General features: G+C 39.8%; 1 protein-coding gene across 1 annotated transcript in view; it reads right to left on the reverse strand.

Moving 5' to 3' along the window:
* Nucleotides 1–3,012: 3,012 nt before the first annotated feature.
* The window catches only part of LOC124581692 (translation initiation factor IF-2, mitochondrial), an 83,039-nt gene continuing 68,940 nt past the window's right edge, over nt 3,013–17,111 (reverse strand). Inside the window, exons 11-15 of the mRNA XM_047131291.1 lie at nt 13,502–13,625; nt 13,281–13,421; nt 8,279–8,443; nt 7,987–8,127; nt 3,013–3,246 (exon numbers count right to left, since the gene is read on the reverse strand). Of these exons, the coding sequence (XP_046987247.1) occupies nt 3,074–3,246; nt 7,987–8,127; nt 8,279–8,443; nt 13,281–13,421; nt 13,502–13,625 (744 nt within the window). The 3' untranslated portion in view covers nt 3,013–3,073. The remainder of the gene's footprint in view (nt 3,247–7,986; nt 8,128–8,278; nt 8,444–13,280; nt 13,422–13,501; nt 13,626–17,111) is intronic.

The raw sequence follows: 17,111 nt of genomic DNA on the forward strand, positions 1-17,111 counted from the left end.
GCTATTCTTCCATGGAGACGATCGTAGAGATGCTGGATGTAGTCCTGTGGAACGGCTTGCCATGCCATTTCCACCTGGCGCCTCAGTTGGACCAGCGTTCGTGCTGGACGTGCAGACCGCGTGAGACGACGCTTCATCCAGTCCCAAACATGCTCAATGGGGGACAGATCCGGAGATCTTGCTGGCCAGGGTAGTTGACTTACACCTTCTAGAGCACGTTGGGTGGCACGGGATACATGCGGACGTGCATTGTCCTGTTGGAACAGCAAGTTCCCTTGCCGGTCTAGGAATGGTAGAACGATGGGTTCGATGACGGTTTGGATGTACCGTGCACTATTCAGTGTCCCCTCGACGATCACCAGTGGTGTACGGCCAGTGTAGGAGATCGCTCCCCACACCATGATGCCGGGTGTTGGCCCTGTGTGCCTCGGTCGTATGCAGTCCTGATTGTGGCGCTCACCTGCACGACGCCAAACACGCATACGACCATCATTGGCACCAAGGCAGAAGCGACTCTCATCGCTGAAGACGACACGTCTCCATTCGTCCCTCCATTCACGCCTGTCGCGACACCACTGGAGGCGGGCTGCACGATGTTGGGGCGTGAGCGGAAGACGGCCTAACGGTGTGCGGGACCGTAGCCCAGCTTCATGGAGACGGTTGCGAATGGTCCTCGCCGATACCCCAGGAGCAACAGTGTCCCTAATTTGCTGGGAAGTGGCGGTGCGGTCCCCTACGGCACTGCGTAGGATCCTACGGTCTTGGCGTGCATCCGTGCGTCGCTGCGGTCCGGTCCCAGGTCGACGGGCATGTGCACCTTCCGCCGACCACTGGCGACAACATCGATGTACTGTGGAGACCTCACGCCCCACGTGTTGAGCAATTCGGCGGTACGTCCACCCGGCCTCCCGCATGCCCACTATACGCCCTTGCTCAAAGTCCGTCAACTGCACATACGGTTCACGTCCACGCTGTCGCGGCATGCTACCAGTGTTAAAGACTGCGATGGAGCTCCATATGCCACGGCAAACTGGCTGACACTGACGGCGGCGGTGCACAAATGCTGCACAGCTAGCGCCATTCGACGACCAACACCGCGGTTCCTGGTGTGTCCGCTGTGCCGTGCGTGTGATCATTGCTTGTACAGCCCTCTCGCAGTGTCCGGAGCAAGTATGGTGGGTCTGACACACCGGTGTCAATGTGTTCTTTTTTCCATTTCCAGGAGTGTATGTCTTTCTGCATCCTTGCTACCAAAAAATCCTCAATTCAGTCACAAATTTTGCTTGATACCCCTTATGACTGAACTGTTGACAATAAATGTAGGTGTGGTACTGAGTCAACTGTTTTTGGAAATCAGGAAAAAATGCATCTACCTGACTGCCTTGATCCAAGGCTTTCAGTATGTCATGTGAAAAAAGTGCGAGTTCTGTTTCACATGACTAATGTTTTCGGAATCCATGCTGGTTGTCATGGAGGCCATTCAGTTCAATACCTTGTTATTTTTAAGCACAGAATACATTCTAGGATTCTACAATAAATCAATGTCAAGGATACTGGACAGCAGTTTTTTGTATCAGTTCTACTTACCCTTCTTGTAGACAGGTGTGACCTGTGCTTTCTTACAACTACTGGGCATGGATTTTTGTTCAAGAGATCTACAATAGAATATAGTTAGAGGAGGAGCAACTCAGCCACAAACTCAGTATATAAGCTGACAAGGACTCCATCAGGACCTGGAGCTTTGTTCAGTTTTAACAATTTCAGCTGTTTCACAACACCACTGACACTAATACTAATTTCACTCATCTTTTCAGTTGTATGAGAATTAAATTGGGGCAAATCTGCTTGGTTTTGAGCAAAGGATAGCAGAGCTGTCAATAGAGCAATGTGTGAAGCCTTCAGTGATTACTATAGTAGAATATTGGCAGATGGTCTTTCACAAAACCCAAAGTAATTCTGGTCATACGTAAAGACAGTGGCACCAAAGTCAGTGTCCAGTCCATAATGAATGAGGCAGAAAGTGAAATTCTGATGTGGTTGAGAAGAGCACAATCTGGCACCGACTCAGTGTACCAGTAGCCAAGTTCCTACTTTATCCTTTTACAGGGGAGAGTGTAATCATGTTTCTGGTTATTTGTTTCAGTTGTCAACAGAAGCTTCAGTAATACCATGTTGTCTCGATGCTGCTCCAAAATTAGATGCCAGTCATTGTGTAGTTGTTCATCCATCACTTCTTGTCAGTAGTGGCAGAAAAATGTATGAAGGCTTATTACGCCTGGCCAACCTGGTTTGTATCCAGCCTAAACACCTCTGGTGAACTAAATCAGTGACACAACTTACAGACAACACATCCACCTGTAGTGACTGTGGTGAGGATGAAATTTTACCTCTGAACTTCTTTCTGTTTGGGGATGACAATCTGCAGAACATGCAGCAAGTGGGTGATCTTTGTCTTCAATTGACTGATTATTTTACCATTCAATGTTTTAGTCAACAACTCTCACTCATACGTAGAGATAACACCTTGCACTTAATGCGAGAATGAGTTTTGGTGAGGGATTGTGCACTGTTATTAGACCTGTGTATTCCATTTGACAGTACAACCTGAAGAAAATACTTTTGTGCGACTGCTGACGATGTTAGACAGCACAGTGTCACACTGATAGTAATTTCTTTAGTTGTCATGCTTTTTCTATCGAGCTACTTTTCAATTTTCCTTCATATGCTACACTTCTCAACGTTAATAAAGCCTTAAATACAAGCTAGTGCTGCTACCCTTGTTGGTGGAAGAATGACTCAAAGATTCACTCGATGTATCAAATACAGGAAAAACAAACAAGGAACAATGTTAGAGCTTAATATAAAACCACCTAAATTATTTGGATTTTGATAGACAATAATGCTGCACTCAAATGGGATTCAATGCACAAAATTATTTAGTTAGTATCGATTAACAGAATATTAAAATGTATCAGCAGGTATACATGTCAGCCAGAAATAAATAAATCTGAATAACGACAAATTTTTTTATCTACAAGAAATTATACACAGTGTAGCATATAAATTAGAATAATCAAAATCCAGGGTCCCAATCTGTTTCTTGAGGCTCCTTGATAACTTCATAACACACTAAATTATCACCTGGCTGAAAGCGAATACTTGGATCAGAAAGACGTAGTCCACATTCTACATCTTTTTTGATACTATCTACCTCATTTTTTACATGTCTCATAGATTCTAGTGAACCTGCAACAAACCACAGAAGAACAATGATCAATTTTTCATTTGTTTCGACAAGTAATGTTGTTGCATCTTTTAACACTAACTTATGTTGGGTTAACTATTATCCTGTCTATAAAACTCACTTTGCAGAAGGAAACTGTTAATAAAATACATTAATAAGAGTTTGTCTGAAGACGAGTGATATGCAGGAAGAAATTAAAGCAATGAAAGCAAGCACAAGCTGACAATGATCAAAGATGGAAAAACATCAATTGTGTCTTTTTCATATTTAGTTAAATGTTTCCTACACCATCTGCATAATTTCTATTGAACTGATGTGGAACAAGTCAATTTACAGGGTACATATTGCCATGTACTTGCAGTACCCCTAAAGGGATTGACAAGCCCTCAAAACAACGAAGCATCACGGGTTTGGATATGTACAAGGCATCGCCTTCCCGGACTGTGTCAATCACAAGGCCGACAGACAGCAGGACAAGCGGCACCAGAGGTCCTCCATACCAGGGACCTATTTTCCTCGCCATGTCATGTATGTGGAACTGGATCAGCATAAATTCCTCCACAGCCCAGCTATACAGGGTGATGTCAGTTCACTCCTCTAGAGTTCTGGGCCAATTCATGCACTGGCTTTCAGCAATCCATCAATCACAGCCCAGTCAGAAGCCACTGCAATGGGGCCTATTACTTTCCAGTGATATCTTGAGACATACATATCAGCCAACTATGCCAGCTTCTTAAGGGATTATCAGTGGCATGATCTTCATGTCCCACTATGTTTGTTCCCTGTGTACTCCAGATGTATGCCTGTTAGTGTCTGAGAAGTTGTATTATTTTTTATTGAGATGAATTTTCCTTAGTTACTGAATGTCGTTTACATGTGGTAACATGAAGTTTACTTCATTGACATGTTTTATACCATTTTGTGATGTTCAGAAATATATAAACTTGAGTTTATATATCATGATGAAACTGTTTATGAAGCATTTTCTATGGTGTTTCAGAAAATATTTGTCATTTCATTTTTTCAGTTTGTAGACAGAGTCAGTCCAAACAAATACTGCTAATCAGATGTTGCATGACATGCCACCCAGTGTCATCAGAAAGCATTGGTATATTTGCCATTGCAAAGAAAATTATTTTTTAAGTGCAGTTTTTGATTTCCACTCAATATGGCAACCTCAAATTAATGTAGTATGATATCTGGTGTATCAATATGTACTTATATGGATAATAAATCTGAAAAAAAAACAGTACACAAGAAGTGATTTGTGCGATGCCCTCTCCCATGTTGTCTGCTACTACCATGTCGCAGTGTTACTCAGTCACTGCTGGTGAACCAGTTATTTTTCCTGTTTTACTGACAATGTGTGGTTTGTGGGGCACTCAACTGCACGGTCATCAGCGCCCATACGAAGTCCCAATTTTGACACAGTCCAATTTTTTTCACACAGTCTAATCTAGGCACTGTCACGAATGATGATGATGATGAGGAGGAAATGATGAGGACAATACAAACACCCAGTCCCCGGTCAGAGAAAATCCACAACCCGGCTGGGAATCAAACCCAGGACTGTGTGATCCAGATGCAGCAATGCTAGCTACTAGACCATGAGTTTATTCCTGTTTTACTGTCCCTACCAATTCATCATGACGAACCAAATATAACACCAGATTAATTTGAGACCACACTATCAAATGGGCATGTAAAATTCCACTTTAAAACTCAAATTGCTTTTAACAGGAAACAAACTGATGCTACTCATTAACACTGGGTATTGTGGCTTGTTGACTGTGGATGAATACCAAACATTATTCTCATTGCGTTTTTTTTTTTTTTTTTTTTTTTTTTTTTTTTTTTTTTTTTTTTTTTTTTGAAAATATGCAATATTTATTAAGCTATTGATTTGTTTGTTTCCAAAGATAGTAATTTTGCGAAGGGCAAAAATTGTTGAGCTACAGATATTGGAGAGGCTCAATTACATGTTTCTTCCATCTCAAATTTTCATTATCATGCCCACCAAAAACATCTGAGCATACTTCAGAGGCGTCCAGGAAAATGTAGACACTCTTTGAAAGTTAATATCTTTGGAACAAAATGACTTATTGTGGCAATTTGGTGCAGTACGGAAGTCCATTGTTTTCTCAAGAGATCTCAGCACACGTTTTCCTGCAGACAACAGTGCAGCAATGAAGTAAGATTGTCATTTGCCAAGGCCATACTGAAGTGGTACTGGAAGTACGAAAACATGACAGAGGTACAACAGCAATGGTGTAGTGTATACGGAAAAGAGTGACCAACAATTTATCATATTATGGATAAATTTGAAGCTGACATTACTGTTCAGGATGTGCATACGGAAAGATCTGGCTGCTGAAAAACATCAACAGGTCAAGCTTCCAGTGCTGCTGTGTTGCAACATTTTACAAGGACACCTCATAAATCTGAGAAGCAGGCTACAAGCAAAAGTGGGCTAAGCCAACAAAGTGTATGACAAAGACTGCAAAGTGGAAAGTGTATTACCAATATCACTGCGCATACGAATGAGGATGACCCAAATTGAATGATGGAGTACCGCTAGTAGTCTGAAGGCATGCTTCATGAGGATGAATGGTTTGCAGGGATGTTTATATGGTCTGATGAGGAGCAATTCAAACTGAATGGTACTGTAAACCACCACAACTGTGTATACTGGGCTCCTGAAAATCCTCACATTCACATGGACAAATATGTTAAGCTACCGGGTGTTAATGTGTGGTGTCATTTGTCATCGTGATGTTTGATTGGCACATTCTTCTTTGAAGGTACTGTAACTGGTGAGGAGTAGCTTCATATGCTGCAATCATCGATTTTACCTCCCATCCAAGACGTATTCAAAAATTAAAGACTTTTACCTATAATAAGATGGCGCTCCGCCTCACTACCACAGAGGTGTCAGAGCCTACTTGAGTGAAAACTACCTGGACGATGGATACATTGAAGAGGAGTTCTCGTGTACGCACTACCATCTCCAGACCTTGCACTTCTCTATTTCAACCTGTGGGGGACCTTGAAAAGGGAGTTTATCAACAGAACCCAGCTATACTGAATGAGGTGTCCTGCACTGCTATCACACCGACAACACTGACAGCCATAGTTCGGTGAACAGTTCAGTGGCATCAATTCCATTTGGCTGTTAATGGGAGTCACTTGAAACATATAAAGTAACGTTCCCCCCTTGCAAGAATTGTAATGGTGTGTTTTTACGTTCTCTTAACAGTGACTATCAAAGAGTGTCTACACTTTTCTGGACCTCTCTGTAAATAATACTTAGCTCTTACAAATGTTTGCTAATTGCTGGTGGTGTTACATTTCTTATTCTGAACTGACTAAACTCTATTTTCCAAAAAATAAGGAAGATTCTACTACATGGGTGGCAAGTGAAAGGTTATTCACTTATTTAAAGTACACAACAAGAACAAAAATTGAACCCTGATAGACTCCATTCACAATTTCTTCCCAGTGACTAACTTTTTTCCACTTCAGAAACCACTCACCACCATTTTTAGTATTATTTTTGTTAAATATCATTCTATCCAGTCGATAGGAACACTAATAACTCCATAGAACTTAAGGTTCTCTAAATGAGTGTTATAATCTATGTAAATATGTTAGACAGGTCACAAACAATATCCCCTTGTGATATTTTGTTATTTATGTTTCGTGATAGCTGGTGACTGAATGTGTAAATGGCATTCTCAATTAAGCATTCCTTCTGGAACCCAATATATGCTTTACTATGTAAATTGCATCTATTTAAGTGTGACAATACCCTTGAATACATTACTTTCTTGAGTAATTTAGAGAAGGATGTCAAAAAAAGGATCAATGATAATTACTTTCATTTTTCTTGTCACCTGTTCTAAAAAGAGATTTACAATGGCATAATCTGTGAAAAAATTCCCTGTACTTGTGGTGCATGCATGGCATACATAATGTAAAATATGATTTCTTAATACAGAACGACTTCTCAAAATTCTGTTCAAAATTCCATCTACATTCTATAAGCTTTCGTTTTTGAGAACTTTATAATAATATTAATTTTAGTGACGTGCATTGCGTTAACTTAATTATTTTATTTTAGTTAATCAGCTATATTTAGAAAAATATTTCAAATGGTTTTAATTACATTGCCAGTTTCATTAGTTTTTGTCATGATGTGCAAACTTCAGGACATTTTAATAACTTTTCTTCATAATTGCAGGAAGTCTTACAGTACAGGAAGTCCTTTATTTTTTCTAAAAAACTATATAAAATTTTCTTCACTTTTACAAGATATTTTAATACTTCTAGTTATCCAATGATTTTATGGCTCTTAGTCTCTTTTTTTTTGGAAAGGTAGTTTCGAATCTGGACACAAATTTATAATGATATACAGTGAATTTCTGAATTTCACATTAGCATATTTTCCATTTATACATTAACCAATTCCACCTCTTTTGCACTTATTCTTAAAACATTGTATTCTGGAATCATTAATTAGCCTTCTCGTTATGTATAGATGTGCCTCACTATTGTATGATGTTAAATTGTTATTCTTAATAAGAACTGTCCCAGTATTAACCTTAAGCGATTTAGGTAAATCATGAGAAACCTAAACAGCACTTCCTTACACACAAGTCTAGTATCCTAACACTGTACCAACTCCCGATTATCATGTAGGACATAGGAAACGTATGTGTTCAATGCACATTTCTTGCTCTCACCTTCATATAAAATTTCTTCTCCTCGGACAAGCCTATATAATGCATTCTTCTTCAAAATTCCTTTTGTGCATCTGCATCCTGCTACTGGGATCTTCTTCCGGCCCTCGTTAATGATAAATTCCTGAAGGACATTTGCTTCACCTAGAACACACATTGTGATTGTAACTTAACACAAACCTGAAAATGGGTAATAACTTTCATTGCTGTACCATCATATAGGTGAACATATTTCTGGAAGCCAGCAACAACCTAAATTATGTTAAGACTTTCTTAGTAATTTTATTATGCTTACCTAGCGTTTGTTCAACCTCTTTTTCTGGTAGTTTTGTACTAATTTCTTTCTTTAAATCATCAATAAGTTTATATATGACATTATGGTGACGGATTGAAATATTCTTGCTGTTAGCCATTTCTTGTGCCTTCTTTAATGTACTCACATTAAAGCCATATATAATTGCTGTAATTTATTAGAAATACAGTTATTTGTGTTCATACTAAATGTGAATTAAAATGACAAGACAATCATTTATCTTCAATCTACAGCTTTTAAAACAAGTAATATGAAAATTCACAAATACTTTCCAAAATTTGGTTGATTTTAAGTTTTAACATCTAGTAAAAATACCTACAATTTCATAGAAAGGACTGCTTACTTACATGAAGTAAAAATATTACATGGTTTCCAAAACAAATGTATCAAGCATATTCACATAATGATCCCACTAATACACTTATTGTAAACACGTGTATGTATTTTTTGTGTTAAATAAATAATCAAGAGAAGTCCGACAAGTGACAAAAACCACAGTCTAACATACACAAACGATACTCAAGGCTAAATAGTTATCATCATCTCACAGTTGGAACAATACTAGCTCCCCTAGAGGCAAGAAAGCCACCTGTAAAATTAATGTTTTTGTAATTATTCTTCTACTTGTTCCAAGCTTTAGTAAATTATCAAGAGACATGAATGTCTATGAAATAATGTGAAAACAGCTGAATCTCAATGATTCAGTGGCATAAGCTACAACTTTTCCTCAAGAAAAACTTTCGAATATATGTATAATAGCAGCTTACTCTGCCGAAAGCCAAGAAAATATAAAGCCATATTTCATTTATGAGAATCATGTATTTCTGTTGTGTTTTCTTATTATGACAGGCACTTTCCTTGATACCTAATAATTTTGTACAGTGTCTCATGATTTACACTTCAGTCAACTTTCTAATGCATGAATATTTGTTTGTAACTGTAATTATTTTTCTTTCTGTGTTTATGGCTCAAATGCAGTGACAGACAACTGCAGGATTGGTCTCTTCTGCTCTGGGAAATAGTTTTATTACTTTTGACATTTGATCATAATGTTTGTGTGGTTTTCCATTTGTCGACAGTTGTGGTGGCTTATTTGGTTCATTAAATAACACAGGTACTGCATTCCATACAAGTTTCCTACATTCTTCATTCACTGATTTAACTGTAAATGCAGTTAAGAAAACTCCAAAATGTTGAATAGATATACATCATCTTTCTGCAGAAGGTGAGGCTTCTCTTTGTGAATCATTTCTTTGTGTCTTAAAGGAAATGATATTCTTCAGCCAGTTTCTGTAGCTTACAAAAGAATCATAAATAAACTGTCTTGTAATACCTTCTTTCATACATAACAGGATCCTTAGAGAACTTTAAAGACAAATGTTGTGTCATTTTTAGTTAGTGCCAATTTTTAATGGCACTATTTATGCTCTCTGTTGTAGTAACTACGTTACAAATCAATATAAACGATACTATTCACACTCATTTGATATCATACTCAGATGTCCACTTGGAGCACTGCAGTCATGGTGTATAGCAAAATTCAGCAGGAGTATCTTCACTGTATCATATTAAGCAAAAACTTCATAAAACTGTGGGAATTACACTTCATTACTGTTATTTTCTAGCTAATATAATAAATTTAGGCTTATGTTAGTCATTAACGCTCTGTGTCGGCAATTTCTAAATGACTGTGCACACACAATTTGGTAAAGTATTGAGGAATGTATAATTATATACAGATAAGTGGTGTCTATTTCAAATCAGCTGCTTTGATAAACTGGGGGCTATATGTATTTTCCTTTTTAGAAGAGTTCGATCTGCAAATAGAACCACATCAAATTTATTTGATATGACATTTTGCTGGCCACAATGAAGAACTGTCAATTTCATACAGATAAAAGTTACATGTGGACTGAGCAACAAGAAAAAAAAATGTCATTTTGAATAACGCATTTCATAAAAGTATTTTTTAAGAATACTTGCAAGGTCCAAAAACACAGATTTAACAAATGAACATTCACATTACAAATGCTTGTACTGATTTAAGTTATTTATGACATACAATATGGTACCCGCCAGGTTAGCCGAGAGCGCTAATGCGCTGCTTCCTGGACTCAGGTAGGCGTGCCGGCCCCGGATCGAATCAGCCCGGCGGATTACTGATGAGGGCCGGTGTGTCAACCAGCCTCGATGTGGTTTTTAGGCAGTTTCCCACATCCCGCTAGGTGAATACTGGGCTGGTCCCAACATCCCAGCTCAGTTACACGACTTGCAGACATCTGAACACGTTCGCACTATTAAATGGATTAGACTAGACACAGACAGCTGGGGTACACTAATTCCATCCCAGGGGGTACAGGGTGATGACAGGAAGGGCATCCAGCCACCCTCTGACACTAACAATGCCAAATCAGTAGTAACGAGGCCGATCCCGTGTTGAAGTGGGACACGGGCACAAGAAAATGATGACGACTTACATGGTGAATATAACGTTAATGCCAGTTTTGTGCCCAATCATTACACAAAAAATAAGATTTTTGTTTGTGATTAGACCAAGTTAGTTGAATAAATATAATGAATTTTAAAGGGACATTAAGAGTTGTCATCTCTCAGGTCTCCTCGGTGTGTCCAATTACTGGTGTGCTACCTGCTGTTCAGCTCATTTCAGAGTTGCTATTGCAACCATGAATCACAGATGGTGGTAGTGACACATACGAGGTTTGTCCGGAAAATACGTACAAAAGTTTGATAATAACTTTATTTTACAATTATTCAGGTATTACAATATGGTCTCCTTCAAAGTACTTGTCCTGAGACGCGATACACTTCTGCCAACGCCGTTTCCATTGTTGATAACATTGCTGAAAGTCTTCAGTTGTGATGATGTTCAGTTGCCGTGTCGTTTCCGCCTTGATGGCTTCCACATCTCGCAAGCGCCGCCCCCGAAGCACCATTTTGCATTTCGGGAACATGAAGAAGTAACACGGGGCTAAATTGGGAGAATAAGGTGGGTGGTCTGTCATGGTGATTGAGCTTCGGGCCAAAAACTTGCGCACAATGAGCGATGTGTGAGTGGGCGCATTGTCATGATGAAGGATTCACCTGCCCCCTTTTGCCAACTCCGGTCGACCTCGGGCCACACAAGCTCTGACACGTCAGAACTTCAACGTAAAAATTTCCGTTCACTCTCTGGCCGGGAGGTACAAATTCCTTGTGAACAATGCCCCTAGAATCAAAGAAAACAATCAACATTGTCTTCACATTGGACTTTGATTTTCGCGACTTTTTTGTTCTCGTTTCTCCTGCTAGTTTCCATTCCTTGCTTTGAGATTTGAGCTCCACATCGAATTCGTAACACCAGGACTCGTCTCCAGTGATGACTCGGTTGAGAAAGTCCCCTTGTTCCTCTGCTTCCATCCAATCCTCACAGCACTCAACCCTCTTTGCTTTCTGTTCTGGCGTCAAGAGCTTCGATACAATTTTCGCACACAATTTCTTCATTTCAAGTTTTTGTGTCAGGATTGATACAGCTCATCAGCAATCATTCTGACTGTCAATCTACGATCTTTAAGAACACAAGCCCGAATTCGTTCAACTTTTGCACCGGAACTCAATGTCGACGGGTGTCCTCGGCGAGGGTCATCGTTCACTTCTCGGCCATCCCGGAACCTTTTTAACCACTTGTTCACGGTTGGTTCCTTCAGAGAATTGTCTCCGTAAACCTGTTTCAAACACTCAAAAATCTCACGGTCATTCTTGTCTAGCTTTGCAAGAAACTTGATGTTGACGCGCTGTTCCTCAATCAGAGAGAGCTCCATGCCGACGGCAGGTGAAAAAGGGTAACTGTCAACAAGCTGCCACACACTCCCACCTTCACGCAGAGTGCTCTGACTCGAACTGAGTGTTGATGGGATTGATTACAGCATTAGTCCCACCTGGCAGTGACTACAGCTTGTAACATAAAGACATTATTCAACTTTTATACGTATTTTCGGACAAACCTCGTACATACACAAGGCAAAAAATGACAGTTCATTGGTGGAGCTGTCAACTGTACTCATGTGATTCATGTGAAAAAGTTCCTATGTGATTATGGTCGCACAAAGGGAATTAACAGACTTTAAAAGCAGAATGGCAATTGAAGCATCACACGCAGGACATTCCATTTCAAAAATCATTAGAGAATTAAATTTTTCAGAGACCAATGGTGTCAAGTGTGTGCCAGGAACACAATATTTCAGGTATTCCCTCTTACCATGGACAATAAAGTAGTTGCTGGCCTTCACCTCATGACGGAGAGGTGTGCACGACATCACCTACAGTGCCTCTTCTGGGCTCGTGATCATATCGGTTGTACCCTATACGACTGGAAAACTGTGGCCTGTACAGATGAGTCCTGTTTTTAGGTATTAAAAGCTGATGGTATGGTTCGAGTGTGGCACAGACCCCACGAAGCCATGGACCCAAGTTGTCAACAAGGCATTGTGCAATCTGGAGGTGGCTCCATAATGGTACGGGCTGTGTTTACATGGAATGGATCATTGACCAGAAAGGTTATGTTTGGCTACTTGGAGACCATCTGCAGCTACTCATGGATTTCATATTCCTAAACATGTCTCTGGGCCACAATTGTTCGCAATTTGTTTGAAAAACATTCTGGGCAGTTTGAGCAAATAATTTGGCAATCCAGATCGCCCAATACAAATCCCATCAAACATTTATGGGACATAATCGAGATGTCAATTCGTGCAAAAAATTCTGCACCAGCAACACTTTTGCAGTTATGGGTGTCTGTTGAGGCACATGAGTCAATATTTCTGCAGGGACTTCCAACGTCTTGCTGAGTCCATATTACGTCATGTTACTGCACTACGCTGGCCAAAAGGAGGTCCGATATGGTATTAGGAGGTATCCGATGACTTTTGTCACCTCAGTGTACATTGTTCTAACAATAAGTAGGTTAGTGATATTTATCACAACTCACCACCAAAAACTTCAGCCAGTTCTATGTCAGTCTCTGTGACACCACCTACACCATAGTGTACTAAATCAAGTTTGCATTGTGAATTTGAGTGATATGTTTCCAGAACATCAAGGATGGCTTCAACTGACCCATCAACGTCTCCTGAAACACAGATTACCGTAATTAAATTGAAAAATTTAAACTATACTACTGAGACAAATGTAATACACATCAACTTTTACCTTTAATGATGATGCTAACTCTAGGTCCTTCATCTTCACTCTGTATTTCCTTTGGTCTTGGGCCAGACGGTTTTAATCTGAACCTACCCATTAACCTTTTCTTCTCTAGTTGTTCTCTGTAGGCCTGTTCACAAAAAAGCAACTAAAATAAAATGCTACAACCAAGCAGGTATTCTGTTTTAATTTTTATTTTTCACAATAACAAGTGTGAAATTATGTCCCTTTTCTTAAGGAAAGGAATTAAATTCACAAATATGGGTTAATACTGTACATGCGTTACTACAGAAGCTGCAGTATTGTAGAAAATTATAAAGACTTTTTTAAATTTAATAGTACACATGGTCATGAATTTATAACTGAATGTCACTCTACTGTAATCTGAACCTCCTGTATTTGACCAGAACTAGAACTAATCAGCATGACAAAATTTGACTCATAACAAAACACTGCTGGACATAATAACAGTATTGCAAAACATTGTACGTGATCTGACAAGTGATGAAGATCACTGAACTCTGAATGTGCATTTAGACTTCTCTTGGCGTCAATCAAAGATAGCTTTTCATAATTTTTATGAACAACTCCTGAATTTGGTATAAAGATTGGAAATATTTCAACATATCCACTGATCCTTTATTTGTTATGTCAAGTTTGTAAATTCATATTTTTTGCAATGTTTACTTTGTAGAATTGGAGAGGAAAGGCATTATGGAATACACTGACAAGAAGAAGGTACAAGATGATAGGACATGTATTAAGGTATATAAGGCATGTATTCACAATGTAGAAAAAGACAGATTGCTACTTACCGTAAAGATGACATGTCAAATTACAGAGAGGCACAATTAAAAGACACTTACATAAAGCTTTCAGCCACAGCTTTCATCAGTAAAAGAGAGGCACACATTATTCACACACACAAGCAAGCACACCTCTAGCACACGTGACCACAACCCCGGCTGGCTGGAGCTGGTGGTTGTGTGTGTGAGGAGTGTGCTTGCTTGTGTGTCTCTCTCTTTTACTGATGAAGGCTACTGTATTTACTCGAATCTAAGCTGCACTTTTTTTTCCAGTTTTTGTAATCCAAAAAACTGCCTGTGGCTTAGAATCGAGTTCAAAGTAAGCGGAAGTTCTGAAAAATGTTGGTAGGTGCCGCCACAAATTACTTCTGCCGTCGAATATATATAGCGCTACACAGGCATGCTTTGGAGGCACAAAGATAAATACTGGTGCCAAACCCTCTGCGTCAGTAAATAAAATAAAATAAAAAAAAAGGTGATAGACGAGCTTTTTTATCCGCCACGAGTTTCGACCACTGCATTTTCATACATTATCCAATGAAGTAAATACAAATTCCGTATTGTCTATCTTCAAATGTAGCAGCATTTCAATGTACTACTAAAATCCGACTGGCAAGACTGTTTGGGATGTTTGTCAATATGGCCAACTCTACGTTCTGAATTTTTTCCTACCTGTGAGAAGAGATGGTTCCTTATAGGAACTTTTACGAATTGTGAATTGCAGGCAGTATTCTCTTCACCATAAGAATAATATGAATATAAACATTTTGCCATGTATTCTTTCGTGTTTGCTGCTAACTCATTTAAATCCTGTCTAACTCATTTAAATCCTGTCTGCCTAATAAACTATGAAACTACAGTGAGGCAACAGCAAACGCGGAAGAATATACATATCATGTCATGTTTATATTCCTATTATTCTTATGCCTAATAGTGATACAGTCAGAAATGAAGCACGGCAATTGACTAGATTTTTAAATCTAAGATGACTCTAATTTCAGCGCAGAATGTAATGTGCTAAAGAGGCGTCTGCAAAGATTTTCAAACGGAGAAAATTTTTCGCTAAACTCTCGTTCAGAACATCTATCATACGCTGTCTATTATTTGGTTCTTGTTGATCACTATCAAAGAAAGCAGCAGTGTAAGTAACAACAAATAGCAGTCTCTTGCCATTGTTTCGCTAATGAGACGATTCCTCTCTCTTTTTTTAATTGTAAGCGGCGGTAGCGTGCACAAAAGCAAGCCATGCCGCGAGCGGCGACAGGTCGTAAACACTCATTATCAGAATGCGACAAACAATGCATGACACAGTACAGTAATGCATTTTCAGCTTAGAGTGACGTAAACATCTATAACAAAGAGAACGGCACTTATCAGATCAAAGAAAAATAAGCAATCAGTTCAAACCAGACGAAGTACGCGAAAAAGGAAGGGCACTCACATAAATACGGACAGAGCACCTGGCGCATAGCAATGGCTACCTTGTAAAGCTTAACTGCTAAGCTTACGACTCGAACCAAACTACTGTAGCTGCATCGTCATTCATTCGACCTAAATTGTGTCTCATATTACAATGGACCAACTTTGTTTCGATTTGGAGGTGCGGCCTAAAACTGTTTTCTCCCCTTGAATTAGAGTCTCAAATTTCAGGTGCGGCTTAGATTCGGGAATTTTTTTTCCCTTGATTTCGAGTCTCATTTTTCAGGAGCGGCTTAGATTCGAGTGTGGCTTAGATTCGAGTAAATACGGTATAGCTGAAGGTGCAACCTGACTTGTCTTCTTTACAGTATGTAGCAATTTGTCTTTACCTGCATTTTTGATATTCCTACCTGGATTTTCCATTGTTAGACATACATTAAGATATATAAGATAACATGAGCAGCTGGAAATCCCCCTGACTGCTGTCAAACGATTGGCAGCTACTGTGCATTGGTGTGCTGGAAGAGCTCCCGAGAGTCGTGTACACGTGATACTTATACCAGGAGTACCTCAAGCACTGTCCTCTCCTGTGGATCCTGTCTCCTCTGCAGAAAGTACAGAATCTGTCATTACTTGTCCACTTGTCTGTGAGTGGCACATCAATGGTAGATCTAGGTATCCTGTACAGGGTGGATGGGGACCAGGGAGGACTCAGGATGTTATACTGATCCTTCTAATCAATAAGTTTGAGGTGCTGTCCAGCTTGTTTTCGATAAACCTGTTTTGTCCAGTACCAAGAGAAGGCAAACACAAAAGGATTGGGATCTATTAATCATTGGCAGTTCAAACATAGAGTGAATGATGGTACCCCTGCAGGAAGGGATACTAGGTGCACTCAGTGTGTATGCCTGGGGGCCTCATTCAACAGGCTGAAGAGGCTATTCCAGCAGCCAATGGGAGAACAGGGTGCAACCAACTGCAGATTGTGGCGCACGTTGGGACAAATGGAGCCTGTCGCCTGGGCTCCGAGGTTGTACTTGGATCATTCCAGTGACTGGCAGCCAAGGTTGAGAAGACCAGCTTTGCACGTGGAATTCCACTGAAGCTCACAATTTGCAGCATTCCCCAGAACTGATTGTGGACTTTTGGTTCTGAGTCAAGTGGACAGACTAAACCTGAGACTTCGAAGGTTCTGTGACAAGCTAGGCTGTGACTTTCTGGACTTGTGCCATAGGGTTGAGTACAACAAGGTCCCCTTAAATGGGTCAGGTGTGCCCTACACATCATAGGCTGCTACTCAGGTAGTTGACTGTGTGTGAGGTGTACACAAGGTTTTTTTAGATTAAGCAACTCTTCATCGGATCTAGATAATGATAACTGTAGAAAAGCCA

Source organism: Schistocerca americana, chromosome 1, assembly GCF_021461395.2.
Source record: "Schistocerca americana isolate TAMUIC-IGC-003095 chromosome 1, iqSchAmer2.1, whole genome shotgun sequence".
In the NCBI taxonomy this organism is placed as follows: Eukaryota; Metazoa; Arthropoda; class Insecta; order Orthoptera; family Acrididae; genus Schistocerca; species Schistocerca americana.